The following is a 15,133-nucleotide window of genomic DNA, read 5'->3' on the forward strand; positions in this document are numbered from 1 at the left end:
ACAGCAGGGACGCTCTGACCCCTTTTTTGGTGTCCTCCCCAGGTGTCAACATCGCCTACCTGAACGCGGGGATCGGCGGCCATAAAGCATCGAGCCTGGCGGACCGGCAGCGGGAGTATCTTTTAGATATGATCCCTCCGCGCTCTATATCGCAGTCCATCAGCGGGCAGAAATAACGCCAGCTGTGCCCTCCCCTCTCCTTCCCCGTGAGCCCTGCTGCCCCCCCCCCCGACCCCCTCGTCCGTCGCATGCAGTGCCTGTACTGGTGCCCACCATACGTGGAGGAAAAGACAAAAAGAAAAAAAAGTCAAAAAAAGAAGAAAACAAAATTAAACAGACAAACAAAAAAAAAGACGAGAACATTTCAAAACTTCAGCGACCTCCCCTCTTCCGAAACCATCTCCCCCCCCCCGCCTTCTCTGGATTTCGTTAGCGGCAAGACCCCCGCCCCGCTCGAGGTCAGAACGCCTCCGCTTGGACCCTGCACTATACCCATGTTAACGCTTGTTTTACACTCCTTTTCGTCTAATTTTTTTTTCCCCATTTGTAATGACAACGAGTAGAATTTTTAATTGTCGTGTTCTCTTGTTTTTATTAATTATTTTCCCTTTTACTTACATGGACCGTTACCTCCCCTTCCCCCCACTTTTTTTTTATTTAAAGAATCTTCCTAGAAACTTTTTTAAAAGGCTTTTAACTCCTCCCCGAGGGTTTTGGGTGTTGACTCCGGGCTTCGGTATCGAAGCGACGGGGAGGTGCCGCCCCCGTGGGCTACCCTTGGACATCTCAACAGCACGGCACCAGTAACTGACTGTGTCTCAGAGAGTCGACCCTGGACTGGGTAGAGAGGTGAGGGCCTGTCTTTTGCGGGTGGGGGGGGCGGGGGACAGCTGCGGGAGTCCCTGTCAGGAGGTGCTGAGGAGCTGCACTTACACGGCTGCACGGTGGGACAGACCCCGGCTGCGTGCTCGGAGGCAGGAGGTCGATGGTGAAAGCCGAACTGCGCCGCGGGCTTTTGAACGCTCTCTCGTCCTTCGCTGCCGGCCTTTCCTCAGCTGTCCCCTGCCCACAGCCTGGCCCCGAAGGAGCTGCGGGCACCACGTTTGCGCCTTAGCGAGTCTCCGAAGGAAAAACCCGCCCAGAGGGGGAGCGGTCTCTTCGCCCTCCCTCCCCGGTCGCGCAAAGCCATCAGAGGGCGCCACACATCAGCAGCCGCGGCGGCTCGACCCCCGCACTCGTCACTTGGCCTTCCGCATCGTGAACCGGCCATCTCCGGCCACCCGCCGGGGACGCCCAGAGAGAGGTCAGGCCGCTCCAGCGAGGGAGACCCGTTCGCGTCGTGCGAGCCGCCACCACGTGCGGGAGAAGAGCGAAGGCCTGCCGCAGTCGGACCCGGAGGCATTTTCCTGACATCGACCGTGTCCCGCTAGCAGAGAGTGAAACGTTCGGTCGCAGCCCAAGCCGCTCCAAGGACTCGGCAAGGTTTACCGTCCCCGTCCCCCGTTTTACTTTTCAGCCTTGTTCACGTTTTCTGCTCCTCTGGCTGTTCGTGGTGGCCGTGTGCTCCAATCTGGGAGGGAGGGGGAACGTGGGCCTCTCCACGTGGGCCTCTCTTTTCCGCCTCTGCTTCTCCACTAACAACCCCCCTGCCCTCCACCCCTCCAGAAGTACCGACGCGAAAACCGGACCCGCCACCGTGGTTCCGTGTCCCCTCCAGGACTCCCCGAACGCCACACACACACACGCACGCCCCCTTCCTTACCCGCCTCCACTCACTGAGCACTTACAAATAAACCGGAGGCGGGAGGCGGCGGCGGCGGTGGCGGTGGGAACCCCCAGCAGATGCTCTTTCAAACCTAGCGAGAGGTTAGCGCTGCCTCCCTCCGTCTGGCCCCGTCCAGATGTGCAGCCCAACACATCTGGACGCCGCCAGGCGGAGGGAGGCTGGGCTTGCGCCACGTCCGCGTGCTGGTGTGTGTATAGATAGATGGATGGATATATCTGCCCACACCGCGTGCGTCCGTGGCCGCTTGCCCAGGCGCGTTTTCCGTCGGCTTCCGCAGGGCTTCCTTCCCGTAAACGTCATGTCGCGTCTTTGGCCTCCACCACCCCTCTTCTGACGACGCAGCGCTCAAGAGCACCTTCCTCCGTGAATCCCACCCACCCACCCCTGTGTCTCTCTTCCCCCCTTCCAACTTTCTGGAACGTGATTGACATTTCAGGGCCCTTCTCTTTCTCTCGGTCACCAAAACCAAGTGCCATTGATTCCCCCCCCTCCCTTTTTAAAATCAGGCATTGCCAGGAATACCAACATAACCGTCTGTATCGGTTAAGATTAGGGTTTTGTTTTCGGAATGGTATTCCCCCCCCCCTCCCCTCTTGTTCGTTTGGTGCATGTGTTTGTTTTTAAAAGAAAAGAAAAAAAGATGTCGATGACGTAAGAAATGTGCAATACTTTTTTGCCTCTGTCGTAACAGCCCGGGCAGAGGCTTTGATGGCGAATCCCGAACGGCCGTAAACCAGGCCGTGCTTTTGAGGATGGGTGGGTTTGAGCTGTCAGACGTAGACTTCCCTAGAAGGAACTCTGTACACACTCAGTCAGTGTTTCTCCCCCTTGCTTCCCCCCCACCCCCCGACTCCTGAAGGTTGCAGTTTGGGATCAGCTAGCCAGAAATCCGTTCCGTAACGTCTGTCGGAACCACTTCCCCCTTCCCCCCCCCGAACAATTGGCCGAGAGGAATTCGCAAAGCGATGCCCCCCTCCCTCCCGTGCCACCGTTGAGGTTGCTCACCTGCTGGTGAAGATGGGGGTGGATCAGCCATGATTCGCGGGGCCACCACGGAAACGTCCCCGGCTCCCCCATCCCTGTGCAGGTAGCATTGATCCAGGGAAGCCGTTGTTTTACCCCTACGCCAGCTTTGAAGTGGGTCGTGCCGCACACCGTGCCGGTGTGGGAGATTGGGGGGGGACAGATCTGGGGCGGGCAGGGGAAGGTGCATGCAGGGCAGCCCTCCCTTGCCCACTCAGGATTGCTGCCATGATCGCCCTCCGTTTGGAACCGTGTGCAGCAGGATCGAGGCCCTTTCCGGCTTCTTCCAAGAGGTGGGCATTGTTCTGGGGGAGCCCAGAGGCGGGTGTCCCCGTCAGTGTTGCCCTTCTGCATTCACAGCAACGCCCCACCTCCGGCATGCAGGGCTTTGTCCGTGGTGGGCCCCACCTCCAGCCTTCCTCGTCATTTTAATCCTCCTTCCCGACTGACCCTCCTTCCCCCAAACCCACACGGAAGACCTCTCTCTCTCTCCTTCCGCCTCCCCCACCCACCCCCCACTTCCCTCCCTCGGCATTTTGGGATGTGATATAGAAAATCATCCTTTAAATAAATTTTATAAAATGGTACAGAATTAAAGGGTTTTCCTTTCTCAGCTTCCGTTTTGCCTTTCTTTTACAGCTTAGTCGTAGATGCTTTGTGGTTGACGCTGTTTTACTCTTTTTTCATTTTATTTTTTACTGTGTTCCCTCCAGGAAAATAAGAAGCATAACTCGTGTTTCCTTCCCCGCCTCCGTTCCCCCCCCAATCTTTTCTCCCTCTCCCCCCCCCCCCCCGTTCTTTCGCTCCCTCTTCCGGACGGGATCTTCTTTGCTTAACAATACTTGCTACCCGAAACGTTATAACAAGGACTCCTTCGTTGTATATAAGCTATTTCTTGACACGTTTAAAAAAACACAAAAAACCATGAAGGGGGGCGGAAATGGGGAGGGGGAGAAAAACCCTCCGACAAATAACCGGAAATTGTACATTGTGTAGAGAAAACAAAACAACGGGTGGGGTGGGGGGAGAAAAAGAACAGACAGCTTAGCCATGAATATTGTGAGAGTTGTTAACGTCCTTTTGTAGTGTGAACTTCTTTGTGTATGACATTAAAATGTGCAAAAGGCGGTTTCCTGGAAATTTGGGGGGGGGGAGGCTATGCAGCTCATGTCACACACTCCACCCCCCCAGCCCCCTCCCCTCAAAAGCTGAAATGAACTTGGTAGTAGCCGTCCTTAAAAACACCCCCACTTTCTTCCTGCCCAGCGAGGTGCCTTTTCTTCCTCCTGTCTCAGAAATGAGATGCTGCCCGCACCCGCAGCCTTGATGGAGTCCAGAGACCCCAGATCGCCTCCTCGAGCACTAGTTGGTGTCCGAGGGAGGTGAAACTCCCCCTCCCTCCCCCCTCCCCAGGCAGGGGGTGAGCAAGACAAGTATTAGTATTAATCATACTATTAAACTGTATATATATTTGCACTGTTTTTAATGAATTGCTTTAGCTTCGGGACGATGTCCGTTTCTTTCGGTGTTCAGCATAAGCTCCGTCGGGCAAGCGGGCTAGATCCGAACCTGGTAAGCTGGCAAATTGACTCCCCCCTTCTCCCGGGGAGAGGTGTGGGGTTTTCCAGAGGGGACACACACACACCCCGCCCCCCGCTGCGTGCGGTGTCTTCTGTCAACCACACACCACCACCTTCTCTCCGTCACGGCTTCTTCTGGCTGCGGCTTCTTCTGCCTCTCATTCCTTCGCTCTCTCTCGGCGTCTCCCCGTCTCCCTTCCCTCCAGGCTGAGGCCCTTTCTACACCGAAGGGTGTAGAGGGACGCAGGGGAGGCGATCCCGGGATTTCCGGCTTCCGGGATCGTCGCCCTGCATCCAGACGGCCGCGCCACGTCCCGGAAGCGAAGAGGGACGTTGCGCCTGTCGCGGCCGCTAGCAGAGCACACCTACGCTCCAGCCAAAAGTAAGTTTAAAAACCACAAGCCCCAACTCCGCTCCCCCCCCCCCTTGATGTCCCTGGACTGCCCCCAGCCCGGCTCCTTCCCTCTGCTGACCACTGCTGCTTGCGGGGAGGAGGGGAAAAGCCAGGCTGGGACCCACACCGCTTGCGGTCCTCAGGATCACCCCCGGCTCACGGGGAAAAACAGTCCCAGAAATCCCAGGGGAAAGGAGGAATCGTCCCTGCCTGCTCCTGGGATCCCCTGTGCATCATTTGGGGACAATCCAGGGGGAAATCAAAGGTGTAGAAAGATCTTGAAATGTCATGTCGATGCAGCTCCTGAGATATCCCGGAACTTCCAAAACCCCGCCTATCCTGATATGCACTCAGGATTTGGGCTGCTAATAGCCTCTGCTTGTGTGTGGGTGTGTTTAAAAAGGAACCAAGTCTCTCTCTCTCGTGGCCATCAACAGACAGCCAACATCTGCCTATATCTTGCTATTCACGTTGGGCATAATCTATGCGTTGAACCGCTAAACCCCTTCGTCCATCATCAGCGCCAACCCTGAACACTCCCCGTGATGCTGAAACAAGTTTCAGAGCCCATCACCGCAGTGTTTGGACGTCCGATTCAAGCTGCTGCCAGCTTCAACGGCCACGGGAACGAAATCACCCTGGGCTGCTTCGGAGAGGCGGTTGGCTCCTCTCCTTTGGATACCCGTCGGGCGTGAGAAACGCCATTTAAACGCCCGTCAAATCTGGAAGTCGGAAGACGGACCTCTTGCACGTCCTGAGCCGTCTCCATAGCTAGCAGGCCTTGAAGAGTTCCATCTTTGCCTGTCGCCTACCCATGAATCAAGGGTTTCGCGTGGGTGCCCTTCCTCTATTCTTTAACGCATGCTGAGTCCTGCTTTGAAATAGACCCCATTATTATTATTGGGGGGGGGGGATTCTACAAAGGGGCCTAGGCAATCCATTCGCACCGTGTGCTGCAGCCCTTCTTGGTGCCCTCCTCGCTGTCGGCCCTTAGTTGTGAGACATCCTGCGTTGTCCACTGACTAAAAAGGCATCAAAGCCTCCCCTCCGTCCCCAAGGCAGATTCGTTTCTCTTTGGTGCCAAGTCAGGCACCTGGAGTAGCACTTTGAATTCTCGAGCTCAGATCTTGTACTTTTCAGGGGGGGTTAAAGTCAAGCTTCTCGTCATTGTGACAATTGTACTCAAGAGGAGCTCCGTTTTGTGCGCTTTTTGGTGCAGCCCCCTCCCCCCCCCCCCCCCGTGGCTTCCTCTGGCGTACCTCAACAGCCCTCTCACCAGATCAGTGTCGGGGTTTTTTTTTCTTTTAAACCCTCCCAACGCCAGGTTTCCATCTTCAACGAAGCTGGCGTGGAACAACCGAGCGTACACGGTTGCAGCGCGTTGAAGAACGTGTTCTGCCTGGAGCCGGATTTGTCTTTTACCGAACGGTCTGTACGAACAGCCCGGGGAGTTCACGTAATGATCCGTGCCCCTTCCCCACAGCCACACTTCCCAAAGCGAACCTAACCAAAGCCGCTAAGCACTTGATGATAGCCAAGAGCCCCTGTCCCGCCCCCAAAATGCTTTCTCCAACGCCTAATGTTGCATCTGATCTGTGCTCCTGGGGTGGTGTGTGCGTGTGTGTTTATATCTTCAGTCCCCAATCTCCAGTCCTTGAATGCTGAAAAGGCGTCCGGCGTGGGGTCCAATCCATCCCTCGTCATTCCTATTCTTGTCATTAGAGCAGGCATTCAGGGGGCCCTGCCCGTTAGTAAAGACCACAAAACTTCTCCAGCACAACAATGTCCGATACCCTTCGCCGCCTTTGGCGTGTTTGGCTTCAGCCGGGAGAAAGCGTTGACTCTTTCGCTCCAGGTGCCCTCCCTAAGCCTCCTGTTCCAGCCCTGCCTCCCTTGCTCTAGCGTAGGCCTTGACGCCTAAGCAGGCCGCTGCTCATGGGGACGTCTCTCTGTGGCTCAAAGGAGCCAGCCACCACTTCCTACCTGGTTCTTCTCCACACTTGACCTTCCATCATGGACCTGAAAGGCCTTGGCCCCCCCCCCCAGCTTCCTTTGGAGGGAAACATAAGCTCTTGCACGGATGTCTGCGATCCTGCTGTTCGGGGAACAGTGGTGGGATTGTGCCATGGCTGCTATTTTATAGGGGCAGGATGTTCTCCAGCACCCGCTTGTCCTTAAGGTCAAGGGTGGAGGGATGTCCCCTTCGAGATGATCACCAGGGGACCAAGGACCCGCCATGAGGACGTGGCCAGCTCTCACTCAGAGCGAGGTCTCTGCTCCTTCGCTCCCACAAACATCTTCGCTAGCCTTCCTCTCCCGCCTTCAATCCCTCTGTCTTCTCACTAGGGACCTTCTGTTGCAGGAGGAGGGTGTGAGTTTGGGGTTTTTTTGGAGGGGGAGCGTAAGTTTCAGAGAGCAAGGGGAGAGGCCCCCAGTGGGAAACCAGGCCTTTTGCACAATTTAAAGAGGGCTTTTTATTTTTATTTTTTGCATTGTGTTTTCGAATCTGGTTTAAAAGGAGAAGAAGAAGAAAAAAAAGCTGTTTAAATATTGCCAATTGATTATGCAGTGACCTGATTAAAAATAATAATAATAATAATAAGCTAATTTTTGGAGAAAAGATTAAAAAAAAAACCTTTGTAATATTTATCACTTGCAAGCTATGTTTAATAAAGAAAGGAATGGTTTATACATTTTGATGTGGCTGACGGTTTGGATTTGCTGTCTTTGGTGGTGTTGGTGTTCTCTCAGAGCCAGGGCTTAAAATGTCTAAAATGACAGGTGTACCTATGGCGGCAAGAGCGAAAGGGCCGGGAGCCCGCCCGCCCCAAGTTTCTCCTCTCTGCTGTCGCCACCCACCCACCCTTCTTGAGTAGCCGCGTCGGTGGCAAAGACCAGCTCCTAGCACCATTAACCGCCTGGAATGACCGTGTTGGAAGAGTGAACGCCATTCCAAGGAAGGTCACCAAAACTTTGCCAGGCTGTCGTCTCACCTAGTAATGATGGCTCCACAAGGCCTTGAAGCGACGTCTCCAGCTCTGCTACCCGATATCTTGAACCAGAGGTGTACCTGGGACTTTCCGCATGCAGGGTAGTTCCATCCCTATGGCAGGTGTTAAATTCGGGGTTCAAAAGCTCTCTAACTAAAGGGACTTGGGAGGATTTGGAAGCTGTATCCCTAATACATGAGCTGCTGGCCAAGGAGAGGCAGCGTTTGCATGGTCCAACCTGGGAAATTGCTAGAAGGGGGTTTCAGGAATTTGGCGTGCTGAATTGGCGTGGCTCTAGGGCATTCAGAGGGTCCGTAGTGTGTGTGATGATGGGCTCAAACTCCCAAGGCACAAATGCTGTAACTTCACATTTCTTTCCACGTATTGTTTCAAATTCCACCCCTATGTCAATTCTGTTGATTATTCTGTAACAGAACGGTTTCACGACGCCCTTCCCCCAAAGAAACGGATATACGCCAGAGTCATCTTTTCCACTGTTTTTAATTTTCAACACAAGGCAAGAAAGATTTCCGGACATCAACACTGCAAGGTTTTGAAACTCAGTGGCTGTTTCTGCTTGAATTGGGCCATGAGGTGGGGACGAAAAGGGGGAGGGTTTATCTCCCCTCCCTAAACCCACCCCACCCTTTTTTTAATCGCTTAAAAAAGAGGAAACAAAATTCACATGTGTTCTGGGGGCGGGGGAACTCACTAGTTTTGAATTGTCCTTTTTCAAAATGGAAGGCTTCTTTTTCTTGACCCTTAAGAGTTCGCTCTCCTTGAACAACAGGAATTACCAGGATCTAAACCCTCCCATCAGGATCTAAAACTAGGAGCAAACGCTAGAATTGGAAGTTTTGCAAACCAAATTGGGGAAGAAAACGTTTTGGCAGCCTCCCCGCACAAAACATAGCAACTCAAATTGTGGGGTTTGATTAGCCCTCTTATTCCTCGGTGGCCTTTATTAGAAACATGCACAGTCACTGCAGAATTTCAAAACCATGAGTGATTTTCTGTTTGTACACACTGGGTTTTTACAATGGCGATGGAGACACTTTGGGTTCCTTCTGGGTCAGACACCAATTCTCTCTCCAACTCCTCCCTCAAATCCATTTGTTCCAGTGATCCCAGATTTTCTTTTCCATCACCCTTCGGTGCCCGTACTCTCTCTCTTGTATAGGATGTTAGCTTTTCCGCGGCAAGGAATTCTCCCTTCTCCAATAATTAATCTTTCGGGCGGACCCTGGCCGCGGCTTCTTAAAGCTGGTTTCTTTGTTTCACAAAACACACATTTTAAAACAATTTCTTTAGGTTCAAAAGCATTTCCTCGTCTCATTGGTACTAGCCGTGTTTGTTTTTTTCCTTAATAGATAGGTCTATTCACAGTGGTTCATCCGGAGCGGAGGCTGGGCTCAAAAATTGGCGTTGAGGCTAATCTCAGCCATTACAATCTCATTGGTATGTATTATGGCCACAGAAAGAGGCCATGGGGAGAGAGGTCCTCAGAGTGTGTTAAATATCAGAAGACAAAGGACATTTTCTTTAAACCCAGTCTGTGTGTGTTGTTTCAGGTCAAAACATCAATCTCTTTTACTAGCTGGGGAATACTGGGAGTTCAGTTACATCCAATGGATGCCAGAATGAGCAAGGCTGAACTAGAAGTTACTGTTAAAAGGAGTTCACATCTTTGTAGGAGCTGTTTAATTTGGGATTTCTCTCTCCCTCTCCAAGTATGGGTCCAAAGCAACAATTTTGGGTAGGAGGTGGCCGGTGTCCTTTTCCCATCAGTTCTGGTTTGGCGAGGATTCACGGGGGAGAGATTCACAAGGTAGTAAAATGTAGAAGGGCAACCGAGTAAAAGAACATCTTTATGTCGGAACGTAAGTGGATTTGCAAATAGCTACTTGTGTAATCACCTGCGGCGAGCTAGAATCGCCTGCAGGCAGACAAGCTTTAAAATAAAACCTGACTTGTGTTCCCCCCCCCTTTTTTTATTTAAGCCATAAACGGCTAACCTTTTCGTGCGTAAACAGGTGTTTTAAAAAAAGATCCAAAGTGGCTACTGTTTCTCTTTGGTAGTACCGTTTTTTAGACTAACTTCTCTGGATTTCTCTGCTAAAGCTAGCGGGGAAATAGTAGGTGGGTTGATATATTTATAACAATAGTTGAAAAAAGGTTGATTTTTCATGAACTAGAAGAAGCCCGCCTTAATCCTAACCCTCCAGATTTTCAGAAGGAAGAAGACCTTGTCTTAAAATAGATGTTTAGGGCTGCAATGTTTGGTCGGTTAATCAAGTAGAACATTTTTATAGACTAATCGATCAGCAAGTTTTTAATTTGGGAGATAGATGGAGAAATCTCGGCTCTATTTTGTGTTATTCTATCTGAGGCTGCTGCAGATAAAGGGATTTTCTAAAGTAACTCTCAATGTAAACGTGTTTTTAAAAGCAGGAAAAAAGATTCCCTGCGTGTTTTTTGTTGTAGAACTACTATTTATTTTGATACAACAGAATTTTCGTTAGTAAACCATGGGAAAGTGTTTATATTTTGTGATATACATTTCCTGAAATGTCCTTATTTTGGAAGCTCTATCCATTAGCATTTTATTGCACAGAGGTAGTTTTTCAACAACTGTAATTTGAGATAGACATTTGTTGAACGGGCTGTTCTTGCAATGCAGGTTTTTTGCACACCTGGAGGACATGTTGTGCTTCCATTTTGGGATGGATGCTTTTCAATAAGGTGGGAGCTGTTTTCATGTTTTATTTTAAGCCTGGAGTTGTAAGGGAGACAGTTCAGTACTCAAGGTGTCGATTCCAGATTCTCTGACAACCTGATCCTATAAACACGTTTACTCAGAAAGAAGTCCCAATGATTTCACAGTGGGGCTTATTTCCAAGGAACGGAAGGTAGATTGCAGCCTGTGGGTGCTAGTGTGCATGTCCAGAAGTTAAATTTCCAGTCGATTTATGGTTGATGAATGGCATATGGGCAAAGGCTATCTGTTGTCCCATTTAGAGGCAGTTGACTTAACCTGCAACTGCTTAAACTAATGGGAGAAATTATGGATGTCTTCTGAACCTTTATTTTGGTGGGTTTTTTTTACTTTATAGGATATAGTCTCACCACAAGGGCCTGTTGACTGAAATGGTGGGTTTGAGAGAATCCCCCGTAAACCAAGGGAGCACTTGTGACGAGGAGCCACTTCTATTCTGCGTGCTGTTCCTTTTCTCTGTTTTTTGGTTTGTGCTGCCTAAAATACACCTTTGTGTCATCTCCATGGTATATTCCACCACTGATCTGCTCCCGATCCCGGCCCTCTGAACGCTGATATTTATGTCGCCAAAACGGCACCTCCCAGGAACAAGAAAGGAAGTATTGGCAGGCCAACAGGAGACCCTGATGCTTTCAGAAGTACAAAAGGCAGGCAAAAAAAAAACCCACCAAAACTATTTCCTCCTAAAAGCTTGGAGCTCCAAGTAGGCTGTTGCTTCAGCACAGACCGAAAGGTTATATAGGAGATGGAGGCTCTATCCCTTCCTAGTTCTCAACCAGGCCCTGATCTGGGCAGTAGAACCACATGTGACTTGTTCTCTAAGCCTGCCCTAAGTGCTTTAAGCTTAAAATAGGTTGTATTCTGGTGCCTCCTCTTTCACTTTTCATTCCTTCCCCTCTTTGCCTTCCATCTCGTCCACCGCTGGAGTGTGGCGCTCAAGGGCTCCGAAACGGAATTCCACCCCCAAGCGGAAAAAGTTTCTGCACCCCTGATCTATCATGAATGTGCAGCTCCCCACTGGAGAGAGAAACATCGTGTCCTGGCTTTCGTCTTTTAAATAAAGCATGATGTTGTGGGTTTCGTCTATAAAAGCCATGCAAAGCCATGTTGCTTGGATGTATCTAGCTATCATTGTGCTGGCATCCTAAAGCTTCTTGGTGCCCGATGGAATAAAACCTTCCCCATTTTAAATAGGTCCCAAAATTGATGCTGGGGTTTTTGGACAGGTCTACAGGAGCTAGTTTGGTGTGCAAGCTAAAATACTTTGGAAATGACTGTTAGAGATCTGTAGTCTTATATGGCCACAGGTTGTTATATTTAAAAAGCAGAGTATAGAGATTTTTGTGTACTTAATAACTCAATGCGGGCTGCTTGTGGATCTCCTGTAAGAAATGGCTGTTTGCTGGGCTAACTTAAAACTAAGGGGGAACGCTTGAGCAGATGTCTTGCAAATTTGCCATGCTAATGGTGAATTTGTCAAACCTTTGCAGCTGTTTAGTCAACGCAGCTTTCAAGGGCAAACGGCCATTTGTTCCTGCAAGGTAGATTTCGGCAGAATATAGCGAGTGACTCACAAGTCAAGCAGCCGTTGGGCAACGGAAGAAGGAAGATGGTGGCCCAGTGGGGCATTGAATGGGAGCTAAACTTTGTAAGAACATTGGATCCTGTGCACATTTATACCAGCGGTAAAAATTCCACTGAAACCAATGAGACTTCTGAGCATAAATGCACCAGCTCAGGCGCCGATGGGGGAAATTTAAGGGGGCCGGGCTTTGTGTGTTTGACCCCCGGGGGAAGTAAGGATTTCCCCCCAATATTTTAGAAGGTATTACGGTTTGGGGATCTTTTGTTCGACGTGGCCTCTGGCGACAACTGGACAAGAAGCAATGAATTTTAAGACTGGTGTGAGAACAGAACAAAGCCGGTAAGGTGTTTCCCCGGGAGATATTTTTTTAGGGACATCTTGCAGGTGGCTTAATGATGCAGAGTTATTTAATTAATTTTTGTACTGCCCAACTGCTGAAGCTATTTGGATGGTTCACAAGGATGAGTGTCAGAAATTGAATGCCCTAAAGGGTTGGGGGCCCGGGTACTTTGGCGTTAACCGTGGCCAATGAGCCTTTAATCAACATTCTGCTTCAACGGCACCTTTGGGGCCGGTCGTGGGTTCTGGGGTTGGGTTTGGCCACAGGAAATGGCTAACTTGGCCTTCCGTTTCTTGACTTCCAGAAATTTAAGCCCAGATTTAGAGGGCACTGCATCAGGGGCTGTTAGCCGAGCCACGGGGACACAAGTTGCGTCATCCGTGGGGTTTCTTAAAACCATGCAGTACATCTGTGTGGCAGAGACGTGTCTTCCGTCCACGTGGCCAGAAGTTCGCCACCGAGGGGCATCTTTGAACGTTAGCTACGGCCGTTATTGGTTTTTGAACGTACCTTTGGTTACTTTTAGAGCGATGTGGCGATTTGAAACCCAACCCTGGAGGGGGAACGGGCTGGGCTCCCTTTTGAGTGGGCAACGTTGGAACCTCTCTCCCCTTTGCTGTTGGCGTTTGCCTAAGCTGCTCCGCCGAACCACTGTGCGTGCCTCCGCTCTTTGGGAGACACTTTCTATCAAAGGGAGGTGGGAAAAGATCAACTAGGAGAAAAACATCATTTTTGCCTAAAGCACTAAAATAATCAAAAAGAAAAAAGGGTGGGGTATTTCTTTTTTTCATATTTTTGGTGGGGGAAGAGGGTATTTTGGTTATGGTTCCTAGAGAAGAAACTAGGGTGAAAAGGAGGACAGAAAAGTATCAGGATACATCTACTTAACGGGACTCTCATTTTTTTTTGTACACAAAACTTTTGGTTGAGGGTTGTTTTTCCCCCCCATGAGCACACGGAGAGTATCCGACAGGAGGCGGGTTTTGAGGTCACGCGTGTCAGAAGAGCAACGCGGGGTCCTGCACCGCCTCCGGCCGCCTGGCTGTGCCGTTTCTTTTGTGAAAGAGCGGAGAAACTAAAGAAGAGAGAGAAAGAGGAGAGACGGACAGGCGGAAACCTGGCAGGAGAGGCGTCCGCAGGAACAAAGCTTAAGGTATTTCTATCAGGCTCGGTCTAAATGGCCTTTGTTCCCCCACCGCTCACGTCTGAATGGGTCAGCCCCTTTTGAGGTCACAGATAAGGTCCCCCCGAGGCAGGGCCTATGGGTGGTGCTGAGGCCGAGGTGGAATGTGGGGGTCCCCGGGCCTGAAAACCCTGGCGGTCCAGCAACGCAGCATCCGCTGCCTTTTGAGACACTGATACCAGTTACCTGACAGAACATCCTTTTATTGGACGGACCACCAACCAGGTGCCAATTGGCAAACTGGTTGTGTACGCAGGTCAGTGCGTTCTTTCCCTGGCCTACGAGAGCCACGTTTCATGATGTTCCCCCGCAGAATTCTGCTCCCCTCGGCTTTTTAGAGTAGCGATGCTTCTCCTCCCAGAAGCCAGAGGCACGCTGGGAGTTTGCGGAGCCCCAAAAAGAGGAAAGTGGGTCCGAGAAAGGAGGTGCTGGTGTTCAGCTGCTCTGAGTGCAACGGCGTGCAGGCCCAGATACGTTTGGGCAGGCAAGAGAAAGGCACTCTGCGCATGCCCGGGCGCTTGCTCGTTGCCACGTCACACACCGCAGTGTCGGGGTTTAGATTTGGGACGGAGCGCCTGGCGCTCAGTGGCCAATTTCGTGGTTTTCAAGAGTCCTTTCTAGAAGGAGACCCAAACGGAGCTCAGCCTTGACCTGTCGTGCCAGATTTGCTGTCCGAGAAAGGAGAGAGAGAAGACGAAGAAGGTTTGGCAGGAAGGAAAGAAAAGGAAAGGGGAGAAAAGAAGAGGAGGGGAGACACCGGCACAGCAACGCTGTCTAGTCCCGTGACATGAACGTAGTCTCAGGGGGTCCCCAAGGCTGAGGCTCTTTAGTTCTAAGGGACACACCAGAGGTAATGAAGGTTCAGAGCTGGGCTGACTTTGAAACTAGGCGGCCTAGTCTCCAACCAGGCCCTTGGGAGTCTTCCCTCGGGGTCGAGGGAAGTCCCAAGTCAGAATCCGGGTGGGCTATTTTGGTTCTTCGTTAAATCTCTTCGCCCTTACAACTGAAGAGCCCCCCCGAGTTCCCTAGCGGGGGGCGCCCGGGCTGCTGCAGACGGTTGCGTGGGCCGCCCCGCTCCAGAAAACTCGTCAAGCTAAGGCTCTGTCCGGGCACGGTTAAAGCTCTACATCTTTGGAAAGCAGTTCAGCGACTCCTGTGTTCTCATCTTAAAAAATATTTGGATAGCGACATTATATATATAGAAAGAGAGAGACAATATCTCCCAAAAAAGACACTCTGTCGGAAGCAGCGAGAGAAGCTACAGAAAAGGGCTGTGGGGTGGGGAAGAAGCCCCCCCACCCGGCCCGCTTGTGACAGGAAAAGGGGGGCAGTGGGGTGGACGTTCACGGGGAGGGGGCTGGGGGGGGTGTACGCTGCTGCTTCCGCTTTTGGTTTGGCGATATTTGGTATGCTGGTACCGAGCGCCCAGGCACCGTGGGTAGGGGTGTCGGAAAGGGACCGTCCTCACCCGCCCGG

At 51.3% G+C, this 15,133-nt stretch overlaps 2 protein-coding genes across 7 annotated transcripts in view; one reads left to right on the forward strand and one right to left on the reverse strand.

Moving 5' to 3' along the window:
- GATAD2B (GATA zinc finger domain containing 2B) overlaps positions 1–2,154 on the forward strand; it is a 70,353-nt gene extending 68,199 nt beyond the window's left edge. For all 6 annotated transcript variants that reach the window (XM_063145981.1, XM_063145980.1, XM_063145979.1 and 3 more), the window contains exon 11: positions 43–2,154. In XM_063145981.1, the coding sequence (XP_063002051.1) occupies positions 43–176 (134 nt within the window). In that variant the 3' untranslated portion in view covers positions 177–2,154. The remainder of the gene's footprint in view (positions 1–42) is intronic.
- The window catches only part of SLC27A3 (solute carrier family 27 member 3), a 270,600-nt gene that overhangs the window by 191,723 nt on the left and 63,744 nt on the right, over positions 1–15,133 (reverse strand). The window lies entirely within an intron of this gene.

The sequence above is a fragment of the Elgaria multicarinata genome, chromosome 21, assembly GCF_023053635.1.
Source record: "Elgaria multicarinata webbii isolate HBS135686 ecotype San Diego chromosome 21, rElgMul1.1.pri, whole genome shotgun sequence".
NCBI lineage: Eukaryota > Metazoa > Chordata > Lepidosauria > Squamata > Anguidae > Elgaria > Elgaria multicarinata.